At 42.1% G+C, this 24,450-nt stretch overlaps 1 protein-coding gene and 1 long non-coding RNA gene across 2 annotated transcripts in view; one reads left to right on the forward strand and one right to left on the reverse strand.

The window, feature by feature from the left end:
• Positions 1-24,450, reverse strand: part of TACR3 (tachykinin receptor 3) — a 49,885-nt gene that overhangs the window by 24,657 nt on the left and 778 nt on the right. The window contains exons 2-3 of the mRNA XM_064148425.1: positions 4,063-4,251; positions 2,187-2,337 (exon numbers count right to left, since the gene is read on the reverse strand). Of these exons, the coding sequence (XP_064004495.1) occupies positions 2,187-2,337; positions 4,063-4,251 (340 nt within the window). The remainder of the gene's footprint in view (positions 1-2,186; positions 2,338-4,062; positions 4,252-24,450) is intronic.
• The window catches only part of LOC135177998 (uncharacterized), a 31,707-nt gene that overhangs the window by 1,696 nt on the left and 5,561 nt on the right, over positions 1-24,450 (forward strand). The window contains exon 2 of the long non-coding RNA XR_010303302.1: positions 10,352-10,478. This is a non-coding gene — a long non-coding RNA (uncharacterized LOC135177998). The remainder of the gene's footprint in view (positions 1-10,351; positions 10,479-24,450) is intronic.

Raw genomic sequence — 24,450 nt, forward strand, 5'->3', positions numbered from 1 at the left:
GTCAGCAGGAGCAGGGAGGTCATTCTGCCCCTGTACTCTGCACTGGTTAGACCACACCTTGAGTACTGTGTTCAGTTCTGGGCCCCCAGTTTAGGAGGGGCACTGAGATGCTTGAGCGTGTCCAGAGAAGGGCAACGAGGCTGGTGAGAGGCCTTGAGCACAGCCCTACGAGGAGAGGCTGAGGGAGCTGGGATTGTTTAGCCTGGAGAAGAGGAGGCTCAGGGGTGACCTTATTGCTGTCTACAACTACCTGAGGGGTGGTTGTGGCCAGGAGGAGGTTGCTCTCTTCTCTCAGGTGGCCAGCACCAGAACAAGAGGACACAGTCTCAAGCTACGCCAGGGGAGATTTAGGCTGGAGGTGAGGAGCAAGTTCTTCACTGAGAGAGTCATTGGACACTGGAATGGGCTGCCCGGGGAGGTGGTGGAGTCGCCGTCCCTGGAGCTGTTCAAGGCAGGATTGGACGTGGCACTTGGTGCCATGGTCTAGCCTTGAGCTCTGTGGTAAAGGGTTGGACTTGATGATCTGTGAGGTCTCTTCCAAACTTGGTGATACTGTGCTATATAGAGCTCTAGCGAGGTATGCAAAGGGTTTAATTGGACTCTTCATAATGTGTAGTACATCACCTTTCCTCTTCAGAAACCTTTAGTTTTTATGACACAAGATGTTTCTTTTACTTAGTCATTATGATAATAGGGTTTTGAAGTTCTGGAATCTCCTAATTCTCCATATTAGCTTTTAATAATTTTCTTTCCATACTGGCTGTTATGAATTCTGTCTGTTACAGAAAGTGATTCCTTGGCTTGTCTTTACAAATCACACTGTGGGCACCCTCCACTATTTGCTTCATTTTTCCCCCCCCCCCCCTCACTGCTTAAAGGGCAATTTTGGTTAATAGCACAGTTAATTGATCAGTTAATTCTGCTTATGCTTTACAGGAGAGGTAATTTTGTAACTTTGACAATACATTCCTGAGTAAGAGCTATTAAGTGCTATCTTTGAACTGTTACAAGGCAACAGCAGTGATAACATTAATCAAATTGCATTTTGCTTTCTTAAGAGAGTCTAACATTTCACTCTCTTGAGGCTGTGTAAAAGCAAAAAGAAAGAATGCCTTTGGTTTCACAGGAGGCACATCCTAGTTTAAAGCTGTCAAGGCATGTCTACTGTTCCGACAACTGAAACTTGCTAAAGAAAGTTTTACTTTGTTCTCTTAAGACTTTGGAAATATATGAATGAGAAAGTGATCCTACCTTTCCTTTTATATAGCCTCTGCCATAAAAACTACTTCTGTGTAGTATGTGGAGGGAAAAGCACTTATGTATTCCTAGCAGTGTCCTGAAAGAAAGGGAAATGTCAGTGTTCCCCAGTGTTTGGCGAAGCTCTCATTTTATCTTGGGACCTGACATGCTGCACCCTGCTGTTGCTGCAGTGTCATGGCATTTTAGTATGAAAAATATCAGAAATAAAAAAGCAGAGAGGCTGCCTTATTAATGAAGAAAAGTTATGTTAAGATAATGAATGTTATAAGAAAGAAACCTTCATGACATTGCAATGCCATGGAAACTGAACAGGAAGTAGTCAAACGATCAGTTCATAATCAAGCCACAATCTCATTGGACCAGGCAGTGCTCACATTGAACAATATGGAAATAAAAGAGCTGGGAAAGAATACTTTGTGTTTCTCACCTAAAAGCTTTTGATTCAAAAGCTGAATTATTTGATGTGAACAGGGTTGATCAGCAGTCATCTCAAAGAAATGTGAGGCTTTATCCACTGAAAATAACAGCAAGATTATTACAGCAAGATTTGCTTTCTATTCAGTAGGTTGGGAATCTGGCCCAAGAGGAGGTAGTAGTTAACTGTTCAAACCCTGATGTTTTAGCTCTGTAAGGCTGAACATTTGTCCTTAATTTCCATGTATCAGACACAGTATATGCTGCTGCCTGCAAAGTGATGGTAACATTCAAATATTGCCTTTATTTAATAATGAACAGTAAAGCTACAAAAAGAACAGTTTGTGAACATAGAAGACAGTTTGTCAAGCAATCACATTTTTTATCAAACTAGAGCTCTCGTTGTCATTTCGAGTAACCTGGGTTCCTGAAAGAATGTGCTGTGGTACTTTGCAACACAATTGCAGATGGTGTTGTCAGGACTCACTCAGTGAGGTTTAGTGGAACTGTACCTTTCTCTTAGCTTTGAGCTGCTCATGGTATTTGTTGGATGTGTCGCCTGGTATTTCTCCTCCCCAGAGGGTAACTCCCACTATGGAGTAAGTGATGCCCATGACAAGAAGTGGAAAGCAGTAGACCAGCACTATCACAATGACATGATACCTGCAATGAAAAAAGGTTGAGCTGAGGAGTGCTTTCAGAGGAGCTCTGCCTTCTGGCTGCTAGAAGTCAAGAGTGCTGCTGTGGCACAAAGTGTGTTTTATGCTGAGTGGCTAGGCCTCTGTGTTTTCACTTTCTTCAACTGCATTCATATTTACTTATGTTACAATGCAAGCGCTCTGTGGGGTTTCTAGTTCTGAACTTGCACTAGTACAGATTAAGAGTGGCTTTAAATTATCATGACCAGTGACTGCAGAATAAGGAATGGGGCCATTCAGCATGGAGAAAAGAAGGCTCCAAGTGTGATCTTATAGCAACCTTCCAATACCTAAAAGGGGCCTGCAAGAAAGCTGGGCATGGATGTTTTACAAGGGCTTGTAGTGATTGGATAAGGAGGAATGGATTAAAGCTTGGGGAGGGCAGATTTAGACTGGAGATTAGCAAGAAGTTCTTTACAGCAAGGGTGGTAAAACACTGGAACAGGTTGCCTAGGGAGGGCATGGATGCTCCCTCCATGGAAGTGTTCAAGGCCAGGTCAGATGAGGCTGTGAGCAACCTGGCCTAGTGGAAGGTGTCCCTGCCCATGGCAGGGGGAGTTTGGAATCAGAGAATCTTTAAGATCCTTTCCAACCCTAACCATTCTATGACTCCATAAATGCCTTCCCCCTCCTCCAACCCACCCCCCGCCCGCCCCGGCCCCGAGATTATTTAACTACTGCACAGCCAAGTATCTTAAGAGCAAAACAGTGATTTTGAGCACTAGTCTGGACCATAAATAAAAGAGGAAAATCAAGTATTCACATGGGAAGCCCCTGATAAATGTCCTGTGTTACCCAAAGTACTTCATAAGGCAGATCTGTTGACCATGAGCGACACAGGCATTGCTGCTGATGTGAGCACTGGTGGGACTTCTTTTGTCTCCTGTCAGCCCGTGCTTACATGACATCTTCAGATAAAATCCTGGTGAACAATCAGTGAAGAATCCCCAACCCTCCCTTAGAATGACATTCCTGCCCTAAAGAAAAATATCCACATGTGGCTTCTAAAGTGACAAAAATAATCAGGGCCTCACACCTGCCTGGAAGAGCAGAATACCAGATTTGATGCTGGATGGTTAATGAGGCTTTTAGCCTCGGACATAATATTCACCTTGAATGTCAATGAAGACATGGAAGGGCAAATAATGGTTTTTTTTGTGGCTAGGTAACCACTTATTCCTAATTGTGGCCAGAGTTAAATAGGAGACATTCAATTTAGTTGACTACTATTTTACACTTCCAGAAACTGTCACCAATTACAGGTTTTACAGTTTTCTTATTTGAACCAGTGTCTGATAAAAGTAGTTGTAACAGGATACAGGGGAAAATCCAACCCAGAGCTAAAAGTCTGATCAGGAAAAGGAAATGCTTGTCTTTCTGGTTAAGATGAAAAGCAAACTTGCTTTCGATTGCACATTCTGTAGCCCTTTCTGACCACCTCTGTCTATGGGAGTATCCACCTTAAGTGACACTGTGATGGTAAACACACAGCATGGGATGGAGGACTCTCATAGATGTAGAAGAGAATAAATGTGCTCCACTTATCACTTAAATTGCACTATTTTCCTAGCTCTGACAACCCCTTCTCAGTGATCAGTGCTGTTAGGCTGCATGAAACTCTACAGCTCCAGACAAGCCCATTGTAAATGTAAACATCACAATGCACAAGTTTAAAAGGACAAAATCTTACGTAAAATGCTGCTTTGGACCACCTGGCCACGCTACATAGCAAAGAGTTCTCCCAGGCATCACCTTGGTTATGGAGTATAGGCACTGAGGAAAGGCCAACAGGAAAGCCAAAATCCAGATGCTTCCGATGACCACCTTGGTAGCTGTCGCAGAGAGCCTGGGTTTCAAGGGATCAATAATGGCCATGTACCTGTGGAAAAAAAACCCAACAAAATCTGTGTGTGAGAATCAATTTAAGCTTAGTGTTGGAAGAAGGACGAGAGCAGAGATATTTGTCTTCTTGGAGTTCTGAAGGCGTTGTGCATTTAGGTGGTCTAAACTCCATGAAGGCAGTGCTGGAAGGAAATAAATGTTCATTCTGAATTATTTTAAAGCTGTGGGACACCTCCTTAACTGTGTGTATACAAGCAGAGTAACTGTTTCTCAAGGAGTTAGTTAATCCTGTTTCTGCATAACCTCATTCAAAGGCAACAAGGCAGCCAGATCCTTTGTTGCTCTGTGATATAATACTGGGTTTATCTCTAATTAAAAACAGCCAAGCTGTCAGGATTATTTGACATCTCTCCAAAAGCTCCAGGAGCCTGCCATGTCTGCATGTATTTATTCCAGTAGACAAGGGCTAACTTCGGGTGGTCTGCCAAAGAACTGCAGACTGCAAACTGTTCATAGGGAGATTGAGAGAGGAGCCATCTGAGCATTTCCTGAGGCAATGTATAAGTGATAAAAGCACTGAGAGAAATAGCTGCATAAAGCATGAAAACATCTCATTTGCTTTCTCAATTCCTTTGCTCTCAGGTTGGATGGCATTCTACTTGCTGTCCTGTCCTGCATTGGCAGTACATGCATACTGATAACTTTACAAGAACAGGCAAAAAAAAAAACCTTTAAAAGTTTGCTCTAAGTAGTTAAAATTTAAACTCCTGGGAAAAGAGAGGGACAGGAAGGCATCGGTCTAGCCTTGAGCTCTGTGATAAAGGGTTGGACTTGATGATCTGTGAGGTCTCTTCCAACCTTGGTGATACTGTGATACTGTGAAGACAGATAGAAAAAGAAAAGCAAGTATTATTTTCTGTCTTTTGGGCTCTGTTATAGCTGTATGGAACGATGGAGACAGAAATTTTGTCTCTTACATACTCCATACTACACACTTCATGTGTTTCTCACATTTGTTTTTAGCATGACTACAGCTTTGCTTTCTGGGCTAAACCCTGAATTACTGCATTTTCCACCAACTTCTCTTATCATATTACTTTGTTTTGTTTAACAGTGACCAAATTATGACTCTCAAAATCAGCAATAATTTTAATTATTTAGGAACACTGCTCAAAATTCTTCCACTATTAAGGGAAATGCTGATGACTATCATTCAGAATCACATTTAAATGAACTGTTATACTTGGATAAAACCAAAGAGAGACTGGCTGTGTGCATGTGCACTTGCACCCAGGAGGGACAACCAGATCCTTGGCTGCATCAGGAGATGCGTAGCCAGCAGGTCAAGGGAGGTGATTCTCCCCCTCTGCTCCACTCTGGTGAGACCCCACCTGGAGTACTACACCCAGTTCTGCAGCCCCTATTACGAGAAGGATGTGGATGTGCTGGAGTGTGCCCAGAGAAGGGCCATGGGGATGCTCAGAGGGTTGGAGCTGCTCTGCTATGAGGACCAACTGAAAGAGTTGGGGCTGTTCAGTCTGGAGAGGAGGAGACTCCCAGGTGACCTTCTTGTGGCCTTCCAGGATCTGAAGGGGGCCTACAAAAAAGCTGGGGAGGGACTTTTTAGGCTGTCAGGGAGTGACAGGACTAGGGGGAATGGAGCGAAGCTGGAGGTGGGGAGATTCAGACTGCATGTAAGGAGGAAGTTGTTCAACATGAGAGTGGTGAGAGCCTGGAATGGGTTGTCCAGGAAGGTGATGGAGGCCCCATCCCTGGAGGTGTGTAAGGCCAGGCTGGATGAAGCTGTGGGCAGCTTGATCTAGGGTAGGGTGTCCCTGCCCACGGCAGGGGGGTTGGAACTAAATGATCCTTGTGGTCCCTCCCAACCCCAACTGATTCCATGTGCAATATGCAGTTGTTCTGCACCAAACTAGGGCCCAGACCTTGACATAGAGAGCATGAGTCTTATTTCTTCTTCCTGTTTTTTTCACAGTAAGGAGGCTTGTTCCAGCCTCCAGTTGATTTGGAAAATTCTTTGCAATTGCATACTGAGTGCTGTGGAGAGAACATTCCTATGTGTCTTTTGCACATCCCTTGCTTCCCTTAAGCAGTGCCACCAAGGGAAGTTGTTCCTCTCAGTGTGTTCCTAGTGACAGTGTGGCAAGTGAATCCAAGCCAACATCTCTTAGTGCAAGCAAGGCTGTAAGTAATTTGAGTCTTAAGGTAATCCTTACAGTCCCTTCCAACCCTGACTGATTCTATGATTCTATATTGTGGTAGTAATGTAGCATACTTGATAGCTAACTATATGTTTTTAATTGGACACCATGGTGCTTTCCAAAACAATACAAGGGAAGGTTTTCTTTGTATTAATATTTTACTTCAGATCCAGGGAGTTTCCAGAGTATATTAAAGAAAAAATCTTTGTATTCATGATGCAAACAATACTGTTTGTGAGCTGATGTAGGAGTTAAAAGATCAGCAATTTCAGTCAAGGTGTTCCCATGGAAGTATTTGTGTACCTGTATCTTTTCTCAAGTCATTGGCAGCAGTGACAAACTACACTGTGTTTTCCAAACAGTTGCTTTTCTGAAATTGGAATAGGAATAATTTAGAAGCTCCTCAGGAGTAACCAGGGCAAGTCAAAACAAAGCTAACAAAATTAAACCAATATTTTCCGTGTTTCCTTGTGTTTTGTTTGGATTTGTTTTATTTGGATTTGTTTGTTTGCTTTGAGGTTTATTTTGTTTGCCTTTTTATTTTGATTTGGGGTTTTTTGTTTTGTTTTGTTTAAATTTCATATTATATGAAAAGAGCTGAAGCAGATGGGAAACTGGGTTGAATGTGAATGCCAGCTTGAATGTTTGGCTGATGAGTTTACCAGATTTCTAGGAGAACATCTAAATGACTTTAAAGAGTTTGTAGTCAGCCACAGGGATTAGCAGTAACTCTAGAAGAAGCAAACTTCTTGCTAAAGAATAGTTATGACCTATTTATTTCCACTTTCTTTCACAGTATGCATGTCCAGCTATCTGATCATCTTTGGCCAGATTATTGAAGTCTATCACTGATCTCCTAAGGGTCCTCTTCTTTCCATTTTAAGGCTGCAAACTTCATGACTCATAACTGCCCCTGGCCACATCTGTTTCATCTTTTAAGTGCGGTTAGAAAATCAAACCACACCAATGCCAGCCTCTGTATGTGTAGAGAAAAATATCTTCAGAGCTTTCAGTGTTGCTTCTCTCTTCATGTTATTTTATACTTTTTAAAGGAATTGCACTAAGTAAATGATGTACTATGGCTCTTCATCTATGCTACAACCACCCCTCAGGTAGTTGTAGACAGCAATGAGGTCACCCCTGAGCCTCCTCTTCTCCAGGCTAAACAATCCCAGCTCCCTCAGCCTCTCCTCATAGGGCTTGTGCTCGCTTCAGCTGGGCTGCTGGTTTTACCCCTATCTCTGGCCTACCACCCTTAGCCTCCTTCGGTTTGTCTCTAGTACTACTGTAGTCACACCCCCCACCCCCCACCCCCCAGCCTTGCTTAAAGCCCTTTCAACAAGCCCAGCCTGCTCATGTGCCAGAATCTTTCTTCCCCTCTGAGGCAGATGTACTCCATCTGTTGCTCACAGACATGGGACCATATAAAGTTCCCCAAGATTAAAGAGCCCAACATTCTGTTGGTGACACCAGCCTCTGAGTCACTTCTTCACAGAGAGTGATTTACCATCAGAATGGGCTGCCCAGGGAGGTGGTGGAGTCGCCATCCCTGGAGGTGGTCTAGTTGACTGGCTAGGGCTGGGTGCTAGGTTGGCCTGGATGATCTTGGAGGTCTCTTCCAACCTGGTTGATTCTATGATTCTATGACTCTATTCTATGATTCTATCTGTACGTTTCTGCCTCATATAAAGATGGTTTGGGATAGACTCAGAGATTAATCTGTGCATGGAAAATTACGTAGGTGGTAATAGGCATCGTAGTGCAAGATATGGGAAAGAAAATCAGTTTGTTTCATCAGCCTTTGTAGATGTGTGCTGTTGTTAGACTCTAGGTGTTGCTGTGGGGCTTAGAAGTTATGAAAAGCAGCTTGCTTTATACTCAGAGAATTAATTATAGGTAAGCAAGCATAGATGAGTAGATCCTATTGCAAAGGGACACTAATATGCAATTACTGTTATCCTTCTTGTCTGTGTTTGCCCTTTAGACATTCATAGATTGAAAAAGCTTCAAAGACATTCATAATGTTTGCTTTTTGTGCTCTCATCTTCTGCCTTGGCTTTAGATCATGTGCACCCTTCTTACAGCACCAAAGAATCATTAAGGTTGAAAAAGACCTTTAAGATCATCAAGTTCAGCTATCACCCCAACACCACCATGGTCACTAAACTATGTCCCAAAGTTCTGTGTCTACAAGTTTTTTTTAACACCTTCAGGGATGGTGACTCTACTGCCTCCTCAAGCAGCCCATTCCAGTGCCAGACCACTCTTTCAGTAAAGAATCTGCAACTTAAGGCCATTTCTTCTTGTCCTATTGCTTCTTATGTGGGAGAAAAGACTGACCCCCCCCCCCCCCTCACTACAATCTTTCAAGTAGTTGTAGAGATCAAAGATGTCTCATCTCAGCCTTCTCATCTCCAGACTGAACAATCTGTTTCACAGTATCACCAAGGTTGGAAGAGACCTCACAGATCATCAAGTCCAACCCTTTACCACAGAGCTCAAGGCTAGACCATGGCACCAAGTGCCACGTCCAATCCTGCCTTGAACAGCTCCAGGGATGGCGAATCCACCACCTCCCCGGGCAGCCCATTCCAGTGTCCAATGACTCTCTCAGCGAAGAACTTTCTCCTCACCTCGAGCCTAAATTTCCCCTGGCATAGCTTGAGGCTGTGTCCTCTCGTTCTGGTGCTGGCCACCTGAGAGAAGAGAGCAACCTCCTCCTCCTCAGCTGTCTCTAAAGACTTGTTATCTAGACCCGTCACCAACTTCACTGCCCTCCTCTGGACATGCTGCAGCAACTTATACATGTTTCCAAACCCAGGAAGAATTTGAATTGCAATCAAATTCTGCCACTGGTCTGAATCAATCTTTTTGTTGGATGCATAAGTTCTGTTCTGCTGCAATTAGAAGAACAGCACACATGTAAAATGATGGATGATGTGACACACCTGTGTTCTAGACAGACTTGGGCAAAATATCTAGGTACAGACATCAGCTACAAGCCAGTAGTACTAATATTCATAAGCCAACACTCCTAAGAATTGGTGTAAGTAGTTCTCTTCATGAATATTTACTTGCTATACCAAAGAAGTTTCATTCAAGATCTTCTTTCTTGTTGGAAATTTCACACTTGTGGGATGGGCAATTGCCATGGGTTAAGTCATCAACCTGTTACAGTAGTTATAGAATAGATATTTCTCTTAGCAAAAGTAACTCTATATTTATCCATCTAATATGCAATAAATCCAGCATCTGCCATCAGAGTGTTACTCAGCCTCTAGTAGGCATAATAACTGTGCTACTACTTTGAAGCATCTAAATGCTGTTAGAGCAATCTAAACTAATTTCAGTTCTGCATCATCCATTTCTCTATCTAGAATTTCAGGCCTATTCATTTAGCCTTGTTTTTGCCACACCAACATTTTTTCTCACAAAATAATTAGTTCCCCTCTCTTTCACCTGATTTTATATTTGTTGGAGCCAAAATGCTGGGTTTGGTTTTACATTCTAAACATTCAAGTGCAGGATGTCTTGTCCTGAGAGCAGAAAATCTTGTGAAAGTAGACATTGATTGGATTGTTGCCCTCTATGCCCTAGTTTCCTTCTCCTCCAAAGAATGAGTACAGCTTGGTAATGAAGGTAAGTCATGAGTCCTGTCTTTCAAATTGAGCTAGCATGAGCATGGCCTGCCAGAATGCTTGATTATCTTTACATGTAGCAGGTGATAACCCACAAACAAGTTATAATTTTCACATGCTTGTGGAATTCTTAAGGCATTTCCTCCTAGCCCAGACTAATGTCTTTCAACTGCTAGTTTTCTTCAGATTGTACATTGATATTATTTTGTGTGCTATTGTCAGACTTCTATTACATTCACATTATTCTTATTCTCAGTTATATTACTCTTGTTCTCAATAGGTATCAGCAGTAATTCTGTTTCATTTCCCTGCCTGGTGACTACCCTTGAAAGATGTGGATTGCTTGTATGAAATGACTCATATAGCTCTTCTGATGGCAATTCTAATTATTGGCTGTCTTGAGCAAGGTAAGTCAAAGGACAAGGATCAGATAAAAAGCAGGCTACTTGCCTTTTTTGTTGAAATTTGAGTGCTAAACCAACAGCCTACCTTTTGCATAAGATAGATTACAAAAATGTAGCAGGCAGTCATTCTAACAAACAAAATGAGGAGGAGGGGGAGGAGGTGGAGGAGCCTCAATAATGCCTTTGTGCTAGAAGGTCTTAGCTGACCAGGGAGTATTGACAGCTCTCTTCTGCTGAGTTTTTATAACAAGTCTAATTTATTCTAATTTGCCAGTACACTAACAATTAGAATGAAGTAGCTAACTTGTTCCTTAAGTGACTTAGCAACAGAATTGCTTAATTAACACAGTGCTTTATAGCTGCAATTGTTACGCTCACTCAAATTCATCATATAAGCTTGGCAGCATTTTCCTAGAGAAGCCATTATTACCATAATTAAGGATATAGTGGAAAATGTGGAATGGCTCTCAGTTGCAGGTTAAAAAAAACCACCTCCCTAGCTGCACTGCATCTGGGTGTTAATCTCTGAAGCTTAAAGAAGTCCAGAAGAGACTTGAGTCATTCCTGCACTATTAGCTATCATTTGCAAAGGAGGCTTAGCCACTCCTGCCTTCAGTTGTGTTTGTTGGAAATGTTATTTTGCCATTGCTGGTACCTAATGTGGTAAGTGGTTTGTCTGTCTCTATAGCCTCCATCTGAAGGAGTTAGTTTTTCAGTCGGCCCTTGCCTTTGGTCTCTATTCTCTTTGTGAGGGTGCTTACATAAGAAAAGAAAGCTCTAACTAGCATAGGCTAGGTGTTCTAGGCTGAAGAGAACTGGCCATTGGAACAGGCTGCCCAGGGAGGTTGTGTAGTTGCCAACCCAGGAAATGCTTATGAAAAGACTGAATGTGGTGCTTAGTGCCATGCTTTAGTTGATTGGATAATGTTGGCAATAGGTTGGGCTTTATGATCTTGAAGATCTTTTCCAACCTGATTGATTCTGTGAGAAAATGAGTGAGGTGGGGAGGCTGAGCATGGGATAATGTGTGTGTATGCTGCAGGATATTGCCTTTTATATTCCAGTTATCTTTGGCTGACAACTGGTGTCTTTCAAGGTGCAGCTTTGTCATTCAAGCTGATTGGTTTCCTTATTCTGTTTGTTATCTTTACATGCCTTTTGGACAACAAAGTGCCAGTTACAAGGGGGAACGGCAGAGGTGCTGTCTGAATGGTGCTGAACATGGTGTAGAAAATAGAGGATTGTGTGAGTAGGCCAGGAATGAAAGGGAAAATGATGAAATGGGGGATCTGGAGCCAAAGCGAAATAACTGAGACTGGGAAACTGCTGAATACAAAAATAGGAATAGAAATGAAACAACAGTAGTGAGAAACTAATAGGAGGAAATGCAAAGAAAGCCAAGTTGGTAGGATAAGAGCAGAGAGAAACTGTGTTGAGAGGGGAGAATAAGAAAGGAAACTGGGGTGATGTAAAGGCCAGGTAGGCAGAAGGGATAGAAAAGCACAATGTTACAGTCGTAGGGCTCTGTGGTGGCAAGCCCCTTTGCCTCTGCAAGTGTGTGGGAGTGAATTCCCAAAGAGCTGTTCTCTCTGCTATCAGTCAACCATAAACAGTGTGCCAGAGGAACGTGCAGACTTTTCTGATGCTCTGCTGTCGTGTGTCTTAATGACTGTTCTGGTTCTCTACTACACTTTCAAGTGGCCTGAACTTGTGCAGTCCTGAAATCAGTGAAAGTGGCAAGCACTGAGGTCTGCGTAGCTCTGCTATGTCTTGTGCTATTTATACACAGGCTTTGCACTACACATCTGTCTATTGACAAGAGAGAATCAAAAATATTGGAGATGGTAGGCATTTCAGGTAAAGGAGGATTTATAATGGCTACAAGCAACTGAAGACTTGTTACACCACTGAAAAGTGTTCTGTAGCCACGTGAACATTATTTAGTGAGGTGCTATGCCAATTTGTCTCCTAGTCTTTGGGCATTTACTGTTCAGTCAGTCACCAGGCTGGAGCAATGGGACTCCCTGCCAAACAAAGGGCTCTGGATTCTCACTGGGGCCATTTGATTTCAGAACTGGACTGCTAAAATGTCATAGATAGCTTGTTCCACACAATAAAGCAGGGATGCTGAATATAAATTACATGTAAACTGAAAAAAAATTAACTCATTATGCTCATGTATCACAAATAGCAGAAGCCATTATTACCTCATGCAACATAAACACAAGATATTTGTGAGATGGAATATGGACAGTTAGAAACCTAGGGATCTAAATACTTGCAGGTAGAGACTCAAGCCAATACTTGAAAGAATGTGGGTCAGGAAGTATCTACACCGTATTCTACATAACACTCAGGCACTTTTAGATAGCATTTTAGTTTCATCACTAAAATCATGATGATTTTTTTTTCTGTGATCATGCTATATCCCACTGTCATGGCTTTTCTTCCAGCTTTGGCTTGTGTCAGTCTTCGTCCATATCTAATTACTGTTAAAGTCAGCATCAGTCTTTCCAATGAAATTGGTGAGAAATCAGTCAGACAGCAAGACATAATGGCTGGGACATCATGGTGTGGTTGCTGCAAAGCTCTTTTCTTTCAAGACTGTTTTCTTCTCTGCTGGGGTCACAATAGATCTAGTTTCCTGCTGGAGTCTTGCAAAGGGTTAACCCTCCTGGGGAAGTGGTCTTGACCCTGACCTCAGGTCTCCTGACCCCTCTACGAGGGTGGGTCCAAACACTACCAGGTGGGGTGGTTAGCCCACTCCCACTCCCTGTCTAAATCCCTACAAAAACAGAGGAACTTCCTCCTTTGCTCTCTCCCTGCCTCCCTGCTTGCCAGCATCACCATCCTGTTTCCTGCTGCTCTTTGTTTTACCACGTGTCCATGACCCACGAGGCAGACGAACCCACTGCCATCAAATCTGGTTGTATTGACATATTTTGTATCTTGTTTTCCCTTCCCTATTCATTTTGTAACTTCCCTACCTCAAATATCTTGTATTTATTGTTAAATTTTTCTTCTTTTAATTTCCAAATCAGACTATTTATTTGGGTGCACTTTACCTTATCCTTTCTACATCAAATTCCTCTCCTTAGGGAAAGAAGGGGGAAGGGGGAAAGGCATCCTATAAATTGTTATTGGTTCTATTAACTACATTTCAGTCTCTGGGAAATTTAATCTAGAACCAAGACAAGTCTACAATTTGCTGTCTGAGATTTGTTTCTTGGGTTCATCAAATCAGGAAAATTTGTTTTCTCTGAAATGGTAGCAGAGTCCTCATTTGAATAACCTTGATAAACTGTTTGAGGCAGTGGTTATAATGACAGCATAATCATGAGGCTTGAAAATGACATAGGAGACAAATAGCTGGCAAGTACTAGAAAATAGTCTGAAGTTTGTGTGATGGTCTTGATAGTAGAAAAGACTGAGGAAAAAATAAAATCTCAATTTGACATTTTGTAAAACAGCATAAACTAAAGTAGGCAGGAAAAAAATCTTCCCTCTTCCACACAGCATTTGGGAAATGATAGCAAAAATACATAAGGCGTTTTAGAAACAAAACGATGTTCAAAATTGGATCCTACAAATGCCATCTGGAGACACAGTTGGAACTCTTTAATCATCCTAAGTGATTTGTGTCACATGTTAACAGTGTGTTTATAAACTCAAATCGAGGGGAAAAAAAGTAATCAATTCAGCCTTAGATTGTAACAGGAAATTGGGGCTTGGAAAAGGAAGAGGCAGAGAAAATCATAATGCTTGTGTGTAAGTGGCTTGTCAACAGCGGACGGCAGAGCGAGCTTCCTTCATCAATACACAGATGCTGTTACTCCTCAAAACAGAAACTGACTTTCAAACTTTGCATTTCCAATCAACTATTAATCAGGAAATGCAGGCAGGGAAATGGCAATGATTCTCTGCCCTTATTTAAAACATTGCTGTGGAAAACCTTAAGGAAGATCTCTGTTAGGTGGAAGAGGATGGAAAGAATGGTGAGATTTTAGAGGGGTTTTTTTGCATGATGAAAACCAAATCTTTGACTTCAGTATTTTTTGATCTTTATCTAATGCCTGCTAGAGCAAGGTTGTGTCTTTGCTTGTGAGAGTGGTCTGTATTCATTTATTTGGACTGACTTTCTCTGCAGCAAGAGTGGCTACTGGCATCTTTCTAGAACTGACCCCGACTGTTAAATAAGGCTGGCTTTGGTAGCCAGAAGGATCCACAGTGAACAATGTTGCTGTTACTAAACCTAACAGCACAAAGAAAGACTTTCTGACAGCAAACAAACACATTGTGTGGTTGGAGAGATCAGTGGGCAATATCCCTGAGGAATAACTTGGTCTTGATTTACCCAGAGACACAGGTCTCAGCGTTGCTGTGTTTTGATCAGAGTAAGACTGCAGTTTTTCTGAGATGAGGGCTAGCGTCCAGTTTCTTAAACCAGGAGTATTGGAGTTCTTCAGTGTAGCTGAGTTCTTGTCAACATTGTAATGCTTTCTATTTGAGGAACACTTTGGCAACTGTTAATAGGCTAGGTTGTTGTCAGTCTAGAATTGATTTTATGCAATGTGTTCTGTACTTATGCATATTGATAGAGAAGGAATAAGATTTTCTTTGGTCTGCCTGACAAAATGCTAGACTGACTGACTTACCCTCAAGTGCTTCTGTTTCTCTTAATCTTTGCATGCAGTGTATCTGCACTATCAAAGGCCAGTGTCAATGCAAATTCTGCAAAGCCAGCTCTATCTGCACAAACTACAACCCACTCTGTTACTGCCTGCATTTTTGACATTGCCACAGAATTACAGAATCATAGAATCAACCAGGTTGGAAGAGACCTCCAAGATCATCCAGTCCAACCTAGCACCCAGCCCTAGCCATTCAACCAGACCATGGCACTGAGTGCCTCATCCAGGCTTTTCTTGAGCACCTCCAGTGACGGTGGCTCCACCACCTCCCTGGGCAGCCCATTCCAATGCCAATCACTCTCTCTGGCAAGAACTTCCTCCTGACATCCTTCCTAGACCTCCCCTGGCACAACTTGAGACTGTGTCCCCTTGTTCTGTTGCTGGTTGTCTGGTAGAAGAGACCAACCCCCACCTGGCTACAGCCTCCCTTCAGGTAGTTGTGGACAACAATGACATCAGCCCTGAGCCTCCTCTTCTCCAGGCTAAACAACCCCGGCTCCCTCAGCCTCTCCTAACAGGGCTGTGTTCCAGGCCTCTCACCAGCTTCGTTGCCCTTCTCTGGACATGTTCCAGCACCTCAACATCTCTCTTGAATTGTGGGGCCCAGAACTGGACACAGCACTCAAGGTGTGGCCTGACCAGTGTTGAGTACGAGGGAAGAATAACCTCCCTTGTCCTACTGGCCATCTGAATGGCTTCCTCCTTCTTTCTGCCTTTTTCACAGTATCACAGTATCACCAAGGTTGGAAGAGACCTCACAGATCATCAAGTCCAACCCTTTACAACCATTTTTGTTGAAATAATTTTCTTTTAGGCAAACATAGTTACATGAATGCTGCAAGTTTCTGTCCTGGTTGGTAAACCAGACAGAAATGCATGTAGCCAGTTATATATAAAAAAAAAAAGTACAAACAAAAAAACCCAACAAACACCAACCAAAAAAAACCCCACAAAACCCAGCTTCAACCCTTGACTGTCTTTGACAAGGTACTTCAGGCTACGCTATGTAGTGAACCACAGATCTATCTTCTAACAGCTTCCCTTAAGCTATGAATAGGAGCACTGAGAAAATGTATTTAAGGCTAAGACTGTCTAAGATGAACTTCTCATTTGAGCATATGGTTTGAACTTGTCAGATGTTGTTTCATGCTTCGAGCAAGAAGACATGGGGTTAGTCACTGTTGTAAATGTTGCTTATGCACCTCGAGGTATTGGCTTATCAACCTCTTTGTTTTCTCAGTCTGTCTTTTGAAAGCAGCTTGTTAAATGTAATATTTACTCTATGAAAAACAAAGAGGGAAAGTATAGTCTGTGTTTATCCCCAGGCTGTCCCAGTGTGTTATTGATAACATAATTCTGTCATGGATTTTGACCAAAACTCAAAAAGATTCATTTTTCCTAACTATTATGAGTTTGTAGCAAGAAATTGATACTTTTCCTGTATCTCTGACAGTCTGAATCTTGTAGCCATTGCATCAGGGGTTTGTGCAGGAATTTTCACCTCTTTTCTGAGAAAGGAAAAGAGAGTGTATTGTAAAAATAATTTTAGGCTCCCAAGTCATAAAGGCTCCTTTATGTCTCTCCTCTTGATTTCTGAACCCTGAATGCTCTCCTGTTCAGCTCTTTCTCTCCAGTTCTGAGAAGCAGTGTTTTTCAGAGGGTAGCCTAGAGACTCAGCCCAGAAATAGGATGTGCTTCTCCTTAAAGTACAAGTTTGGAGAACACAGAGAAAAGGGGATTTCCCATTTGAATTCTATAATCCCTTCTGTTTTCTTGGCAAAGTAATAGGAGTAATAACAGTGATAAATGTAAAAGATGATTATGTAGTCACAAAGGCTGATTCATGAAGTCATCCAGTAGTTTGGAAAAAAGGGATTAATAGATGCTATGTTGAACTTCAGTCTGGGGGTACAGCAGGGAGTGTTTTGTGTAGCTATGTGATACCAGAGGCAGCTAAAGCTAACAATAAAATGTCATCTTATGGCAAAATCCAGCATAGTGAGTTTACAGGGGCTATGTTCTCAGATATGAGGGGGAGAGTCCCTCTTGGGAAAACAGCCTGTAAAGCATAACAGACCTGAAAATAAATCCAGCCATCATTTTGTTTTTCTTGTTCCTATGTTCATTTGTCTCTCTACAGACTTCAGTGCAAATTCTCTCTCTCCTTTAACATGGAAACCATTTACTTTGAGATATCAGAGTCTGAGGGAAGTTTGAGATGGGGCAAAGGTTGCAGTTGTGTTTCAGCTGAGCTCTGTGCACAGGGTGGCATCTGGCTTGGTGGTGCAGGTTTCTCACCTGTCGCTACTGAAGCCTCTATCCATTGGCCAAGCACATGTGCAAGAATGCCAGTAGCAGTATACATCTTCTTGGTGTGTATTTTTTTGCTGAAACTGCTGGCACATGACTACAAGGTGGGGTCAGACCCTGTGCACTCCATACCCCAACCTGCTAGACATATTTGAGGTAATTTTTTCACCTATACATTTCCCTATACCTCAGTGTTTCTAAGCGTACAGAAGAAGTAACAGAGGCTTAGTTCCCAATTCAGACAATCTTATTCTGCATTGAAATGGTCATGTATAATTTGCCATAAGCATCAGTTTGAAATGTTTATGGCATGTGAAGGCCTTGAGCATTTTGTCTGAGGAACAGGAACTCATGCAGAGACAGATACTAAAAGATATCCTTCTGGCAAGACTACATTTTATAATGTGCCAACTGCCTACTTCATCATTTCAGTAACTGATTCCTTTATAGGGCATGTGGTGCTACTTCTTGGCAATAATATCTGCTCTTCCAACATACACTTGAAGAGAATGAAGAGCCTAAGTGATGTTTTGAGGATCTGTGTGTATACACCCAATGAATTCATATTTCCTCTGATAAACTGAATCATGCATTTATGCCTTGTCCCTGTCTTCTCTTACAAGCTTGTATCATATTACTTGTGCTGGAGCCTACTGAGTGTATAGAGTGATTATTAATAGCCTTCAATAACTGAACAACATCACAGAGAAAGAGAAAACCAGCCAGTATATATCTGCTTATGTAGGCATACTAGAAGTCTAAGAAATAAGGTAGGAAACTGGAAAACTGAGTTTTGAATAAGGTTATTGCTTTAACAGGCATACTAGAAACTAGGTAGGAGGAACATAACACCAGCAGTAAGATTCAAACAAAAAAAAACAGAGGAGGTTATGGAAGAGGACAGGGAAAAAAAAAGATGATGCTAAATATAGTTTAAAGTAAATGAAAACAAATATATTCATCAATGCTATAGTTTTATGGTTTGAAACTCCAGGTATGATTCTGAAAGAGTAAATTTCAAGACTATACACTATATAACTATATACAGAGTTAAAATGGTGACGTGCCAAAAGAAGTTAGATGGCTGTGGTAGCAGCTAATGCAATAATGATAGTGACAAATAACAGTGACTTCAGTGCAGACATCACATATATTTGTGTTAATGACTACTCCATAGAATATCTACAAGGAGGAGCCCAAAGTAAGTAAGCAAGGAGCTCTTGGATTAGTCTTGAGCAGTGTCTGCAGTCAGGACTAAACATTATTATTCTTCAAATAGAGTCTAGAGTATGGCTAGTGTTAACCTCTCTGCAGAAACAATAAAAGACCAAAATCAAGCTCTTAGGGTAGTGTTCCATTTGAAAAGGAGGTACTATGGAAACTTGAGGAAGCTTATTAAAAAGAAATGAGAAAGGCAACCAAAAGAAAAGAGAGACTTCTAAAACCAGGAATCAGTGGCATTCTAAAACATGGAGATTCTCTACAATGTTTTGTTAGTAAAGGTTAATTTCCGTTTGAGTCTGAGGTTCAGAAAAGCGAGTGTAGGGGTGCTGAGGAAAAGAAAGCTGGGACCATGACTCTGGGATTCTGGCTCTCATTCTGCTGCAAGCTGCTTAATTATTTGATCTTTCAATCAAATTTTTAAAACCCTGTATCTTGATGTCAGCATGTCAGCAGCATGATGCTCTGTATTCACAGTTGTTAGCTGCCTGAGGTACCAGAATGCTGGGGTTTGGGCGGAACTGAACAGTCTGACAAAATAAGGAGAGTAAGCAGGATGGAGTAACTGAACTGATAAGGAGGCATAGCTGCAGATGGGTGGCCTTGCGAGGCTGGCAGAGAAGCTGAGGGAGTTGTCAGATGTGCGAGAAGAGAGGCTGCTCAGCCCTGGGAACAAGGAATGTTGAGGCTAAGTTCTTGCAAAGGGGGATTAAGGGGGGTAGTTGATCAGGTCTGCCTCTGTGCCTGTGGACAGCCCATCTCTGCTTTGTAAGCCTATCAGAAGTACCTGTCTCTCTACCGAACTCCACTATATAGGGATCACACTTAGCTTCAGTAAACGGATTGACCATTATGCATCACACTGGTGTAAGCCTGGTGTCTCCCTCTCCTGCACGGCCTAGAAGAGAGGCCAACTCAGCACCCGAACTTGAATTTAGCTCAAAATTGATTAGCCTTATTCCTTTTAAAACTCGTATCCACAGATACATTTCTGTGGAGTAAATACAAAGAGGAAGTTTTGTAACACCTCTGTTGGACTAGATGAGCATAGAATAAAGTTCCGTATCAGACTGAAGGTCAGAATGAAGGGCATTTCGTTCTATCAGAAGGCCCTAAAAGGGGGGAAAGATAGAATCATAGAATCAACCAGGTTGGAAGAGATCTCCAAGATCATCCAGTCCAACCTAGCACCCAGCCCTATCCAGTCAACCAGACCATGGCACTAAGTGCCTCATCCAGGCTTTTCTTGAAGACCCCCAGGGACGGTGACTCCACCACCTCCCTGGGCAGCCCATTCCAATGCCAATCACTCTCTCTGTGAAGAACTTCTTCCTAATATCCAGCCTATACCTACCCTGGCACAACTTGAGACTGTGTCCCCTTGTTCTATTGCTGGTTGCCTGGGAGAAGAGGCCACCCCCAACCTGGCTACAACCTCCCTTCAGGTAGTTGTAGACAGTAATAAGATCACCCCTGAGCCTCCTCTTCTCCAGGCTAAACAGGCCCAGCTCCCTCAACCTCTCCTCATAGGGTTTGTGTGTTCCAGGCCCCTCACCAGCTTTGTTGCCCTTCTCTGGACATGTTCCAGCACCTCAACATCTTTCTTGAATTGAGGGGCCCAGAACTGGACACAGTACTCAAGGTGTGGCCTGACCAGTGCCGAGTACAGGGGAAGAATAACCTCCCTTGTCATTATTGAAATCATAATGGGACTTTGGGACATGACCAAGTTTTGAGCTTTAAAAATGGTAATTTACTCTGACAGTCTCCTAATTTGAAACTAATTTTTGGACTTTGCTGTTAGTGGCTCACTGAGGCAGACTTTTTTAACAGCTTCAAAGCTTACATCAACACAACAGGTGAGGAAAGTTTTATGATTAAAAAACCAGTTCATGAAAGTGGAATTCTCTTTAACATTGGACTCTTTTGTTATTCTTTTATAGTACCTTTGACTCTGCAAGTAGCTGACCTCAAAAATGAGCTGGAATTTTTGCAGAGCGTGAGGCTAAAATAGATGGTTAACATTTAGCAGAATCTGATCTTTAGAAAAGATTATATCAGGTCCATGCTTTTCCCCTTTCCTAATGGTTTGTTAAAGAAAGTTACATAGTCTCCTGGGTGCCATTATATTGACCTGTGTGGAGCAGCAGTTAGCCTTGCAGGCTGTTCTGCAGTAAGGCAGAACGTTGGTGCTTCACAAATGGAATTTTGTTTACATTTGTATGAAATACAAAGAAATCTAATATGTATGCAATAGCTCTCCCAAGACCAAAAGTAGAAGTTTATTTGCATCCTCAGAAGAAAAGAAATAGTAGGGAGTGAAGAGGATCAGCAGCTAGGCACTGTCATTGTTAGAATACCTTGTTTAATGCCAAAGCAGTTGCTTTTACAGAGTTAAACTTGTTGAAACGAGGAAATCATTACAGAATTGCTGGAAGAACAATAACTGAGAAAACCACAATGTAGATGTGCTAATAACAGGGAAAGAATGTATAAAAACACATAAAGTGTCTACTGTGAGACAAGTTATTTTATGCTATGTTGCTATGACTCCAAGCTTCCACTTTACCTGTCAGATATCTGCAGAGGATTTCCAGGCCTACATGCAGAACTGGTTGCATGATGTGGTGATCTTGGGATTGGAAATCAATTGCCAGCATAGATGAACCACTTCTTCTGCATGCTAAGAACTAGTAGGAAGGGATAGTGGCTCTTCAAAGGCCAGAGCTAGATGGCTTGAATTCTGCCTCAGTTACTGCCTTCATTATGTCCAGGAACTGTGCCAGAGCCACTCGTCACAGGTGGAGTTAAGACATGTGGCCTTTTAGGATGATGCACTGGCCAGTGGCAAGAGCTTATTTGCTCTAGAACTATTCCCTATTTGGTTTATACTAAGCTATTTAAAAAGTTTATGTCCATAAGGCAGCGAAAGGGACTATTGCACTGGATGCAATGTAACTGTGGTACATTATGGCATGAGCTGTAGAAGAAAAAGTGGATGAGTGTCTATGAAACAGTAGAGTGTAAAATCTGTGCTGCTTCTGATACTTGAACTGACTTGGTTAAAGCTACCTGTGACATCTCTGCAGTAGACTGCAAACTGCCTCTTGGAAAAGCAGCAGAAGACAGGGGAAAAAGAGCACCTGGAAGAAGTGGACAGAAGAGTGAACAAACTCACATAAATTTGAGTTCCATTACCAAGTGGTAATTGGATACTTTCAGCATCTTGGATACTTACAGCAGTCTTGGATACTTTCATCCTCAGCTGGAGATGCAGCACGCCCCCCTAGAGGATCTAACTGCCTACTCCACAGCAGTCTGCGTCAGCCCAGTGACTTCACAGTGCACACAACTTAACGCCTACAGAACCAGATGTGAAAGGAAACAAGTACGGCCCACGACCTCCCCTAAGCAATGTCTAGACTGAACGGGGACTCACTCATACTGTGACTACTTGAATGTTCTAAAGCTATCAATGGAGCTTATCACAGCATACTTTTTCAGTGAGTTATAACCCAAGATCTTCGAGTACTTGGGGATATTAATTTCTACTGGAAAAATCACCCGAGGCAATCCCACAATCCCAGTTCCCTCAGTGCCTTTATGCTAATATCTAGTTTTTAAAAGATAATTTAAATGAACATGAATGTGTAAGGATGAGTGAAAACTAAAGAAGAGTGTCCTGTCTGAAGCACTATCTGAACTTCTACACAAGCTAAACAGTAATCGGTTTTAAACAATTTCCACCTAGCAGATCTGGGGCCTCTGAAGATGTTCATTGGGTTTTTTGCTCTGACCCTGTTTTCCTCTTGATTCTGTAGAGGTATATTACAGAGGCAGTCAGGAAATGGTTAAAGTACTGAATCGTGTTGGCTGTGATTTGGCACAAAAGGAGAAGGAATAGCAATGTGAATAGGGAAGAAAGGGTATGCTGCTCTTTGTTTTACACGGGCTCCTAAGTACTTCAGAGAGCTCACCTAAACAGAAGGAAGATTTGGATTTCTCTTTGGGGGCAAATGAGCTTGGAGATGTGGTAGGGTGGAAATGGTGGTTTCTCCGTGAGTTTTCAGATGGGTGAGATCACAGTGAGTAATAGTAGTAACTGGTTCACTCCTGAGCACCAGTGTCTCACATTCCTAAACCAAGGAAAACCTTTGCAATATATAGGATCTGACTATTGCACTTCAGTCAGTATGGGGCAGAGCTACTCTTCACTCACTCTGGAAATGCACCCTTTGGATTCCAAAAGAACTATACTTACCTTCATTTCCAGCTTCCTAGCACAAATTTAGGAACTGTCAAGGTAGTACTACAGCTCTAGGTATATTTTTGTCAGAAAAATGGAAGAACCTCACTCAGACAATCCTAGTAACTGCTCAGCTGATGACATGATCTGCTGCAGCAATAACAGATAGATTCCTAACATCAGCCACAACCTTTTTATCTTTCTGAAAGCCTCAATCTAGGTAAGAATCTTAAAATAATCCCAAATTGGCAATGAGAGAAGTCTTTGCCTGGTTAAAGATAGTGTCACTGGCTTTACACTGCCTCCTCTCATTATTAATGAGAAGCAACAGCTGGGAGCAGAATACATCACTGGCAAAAGGAAAGTGTACTGATTCCCTCCTGTCTCACATCCCCAGAGCAGAGAGGTAGAAGAGTTGCTAAGAATCTCATTTTATCTTTCATTTTTAGCTTTATGGAACAGAAATGCATCTGGCTGAGAATGCCACCTAACATTTCTAATTAATTGAGCCAACAAGAAAGCATTATGAACTTATCCACAGCAGAAACAAAAGGCAAAACAATGTGTTCCCCAGTCTTGGCACCTGGAAATGAGAAATGTTTCAGAAGATGGATTAAACCTCATAAATTCTTAACTACCATCACTGGAAAATGGTGCAGTCCTGCCAGGTCAGTTAAGGCAAAAATTGCTGTTTGTGCCTTAACTGTGATCCCCTTATCTAAATTCACTTAATTTCTCAGCACCTTCTGAGAAAGGTGATCCATTAAAGCATCTCTGTTGGAAATCTGACAGCTACATCTCCCCTTTACTGTATGAAGACTACAGCTGTCCTATTCCATTATTATCAAGAGCACAAAGGTAAAGTTTTCCCCTGTCCTACTTTCTTTCAGAGCTACAAAGGCTTGTTTTGATGCAAAGAATTAGAAAAAAAAGCAAGCATTTTGAAACCATGTTTTTACCAGACCTTAGATATGCACAGATGGCAATGCAAATGGTCTCATTAGTTAAAATCAGAAGGAACCGAGCAGCTCGGAGCTGTCTGTGAGAAGAGCTATTAAAAAGAGTCTGAAGTGATTCCTGAGGAGGAGGAAAATGCCTCTGCCAGCTGCAGAAATACAAAGAGGAGGGAAATTTGAAGTCCTCTCCATTCACAAAATCTCTACAACTCCTTATCGGTATGAATTAGGTGACCTCAACTGATGGACAGATACTGTTTTCACAGATGGGCAAGTAAAACCCTGAGCAATGACTACTTTTGCAGAATGACTATTAAAAGACAGAGCATGGAGAGCAGATGAAGTCAGAGGGCAGAACTATTTGTTGTAATTGAAAGCAGTGGAGTAAAACCAATGAGAGAGTGAAGGAGAAAGATTGAAGATAAGGAGAAAAGCAGCATACGAGAGCGATCTGCAAGGAGTGCAGAGGGGCACAACTGATGAACTGTTGAGGGCTCTGCCTCTCATCACTTTGTGATTGTCATCTCTTTATTTTTATTTCAACAGAGAAT

Source organism: Pogoniulus pusillus, chromosome 9 (assembly GCF_015220805.1).
Source record: "Pogoniulus pusillus isolate bPogPus1 chromosome 9, bPogPus1.pri, whole genome shotgun sequence".
NCBI classification, from domain to species: domain Eukaryota; kingdom Metazoa; phylum Chordata; class Aves; order Piciformes; family Lybiidae; genus Pogoniulus; species Pogoniulus pusillus.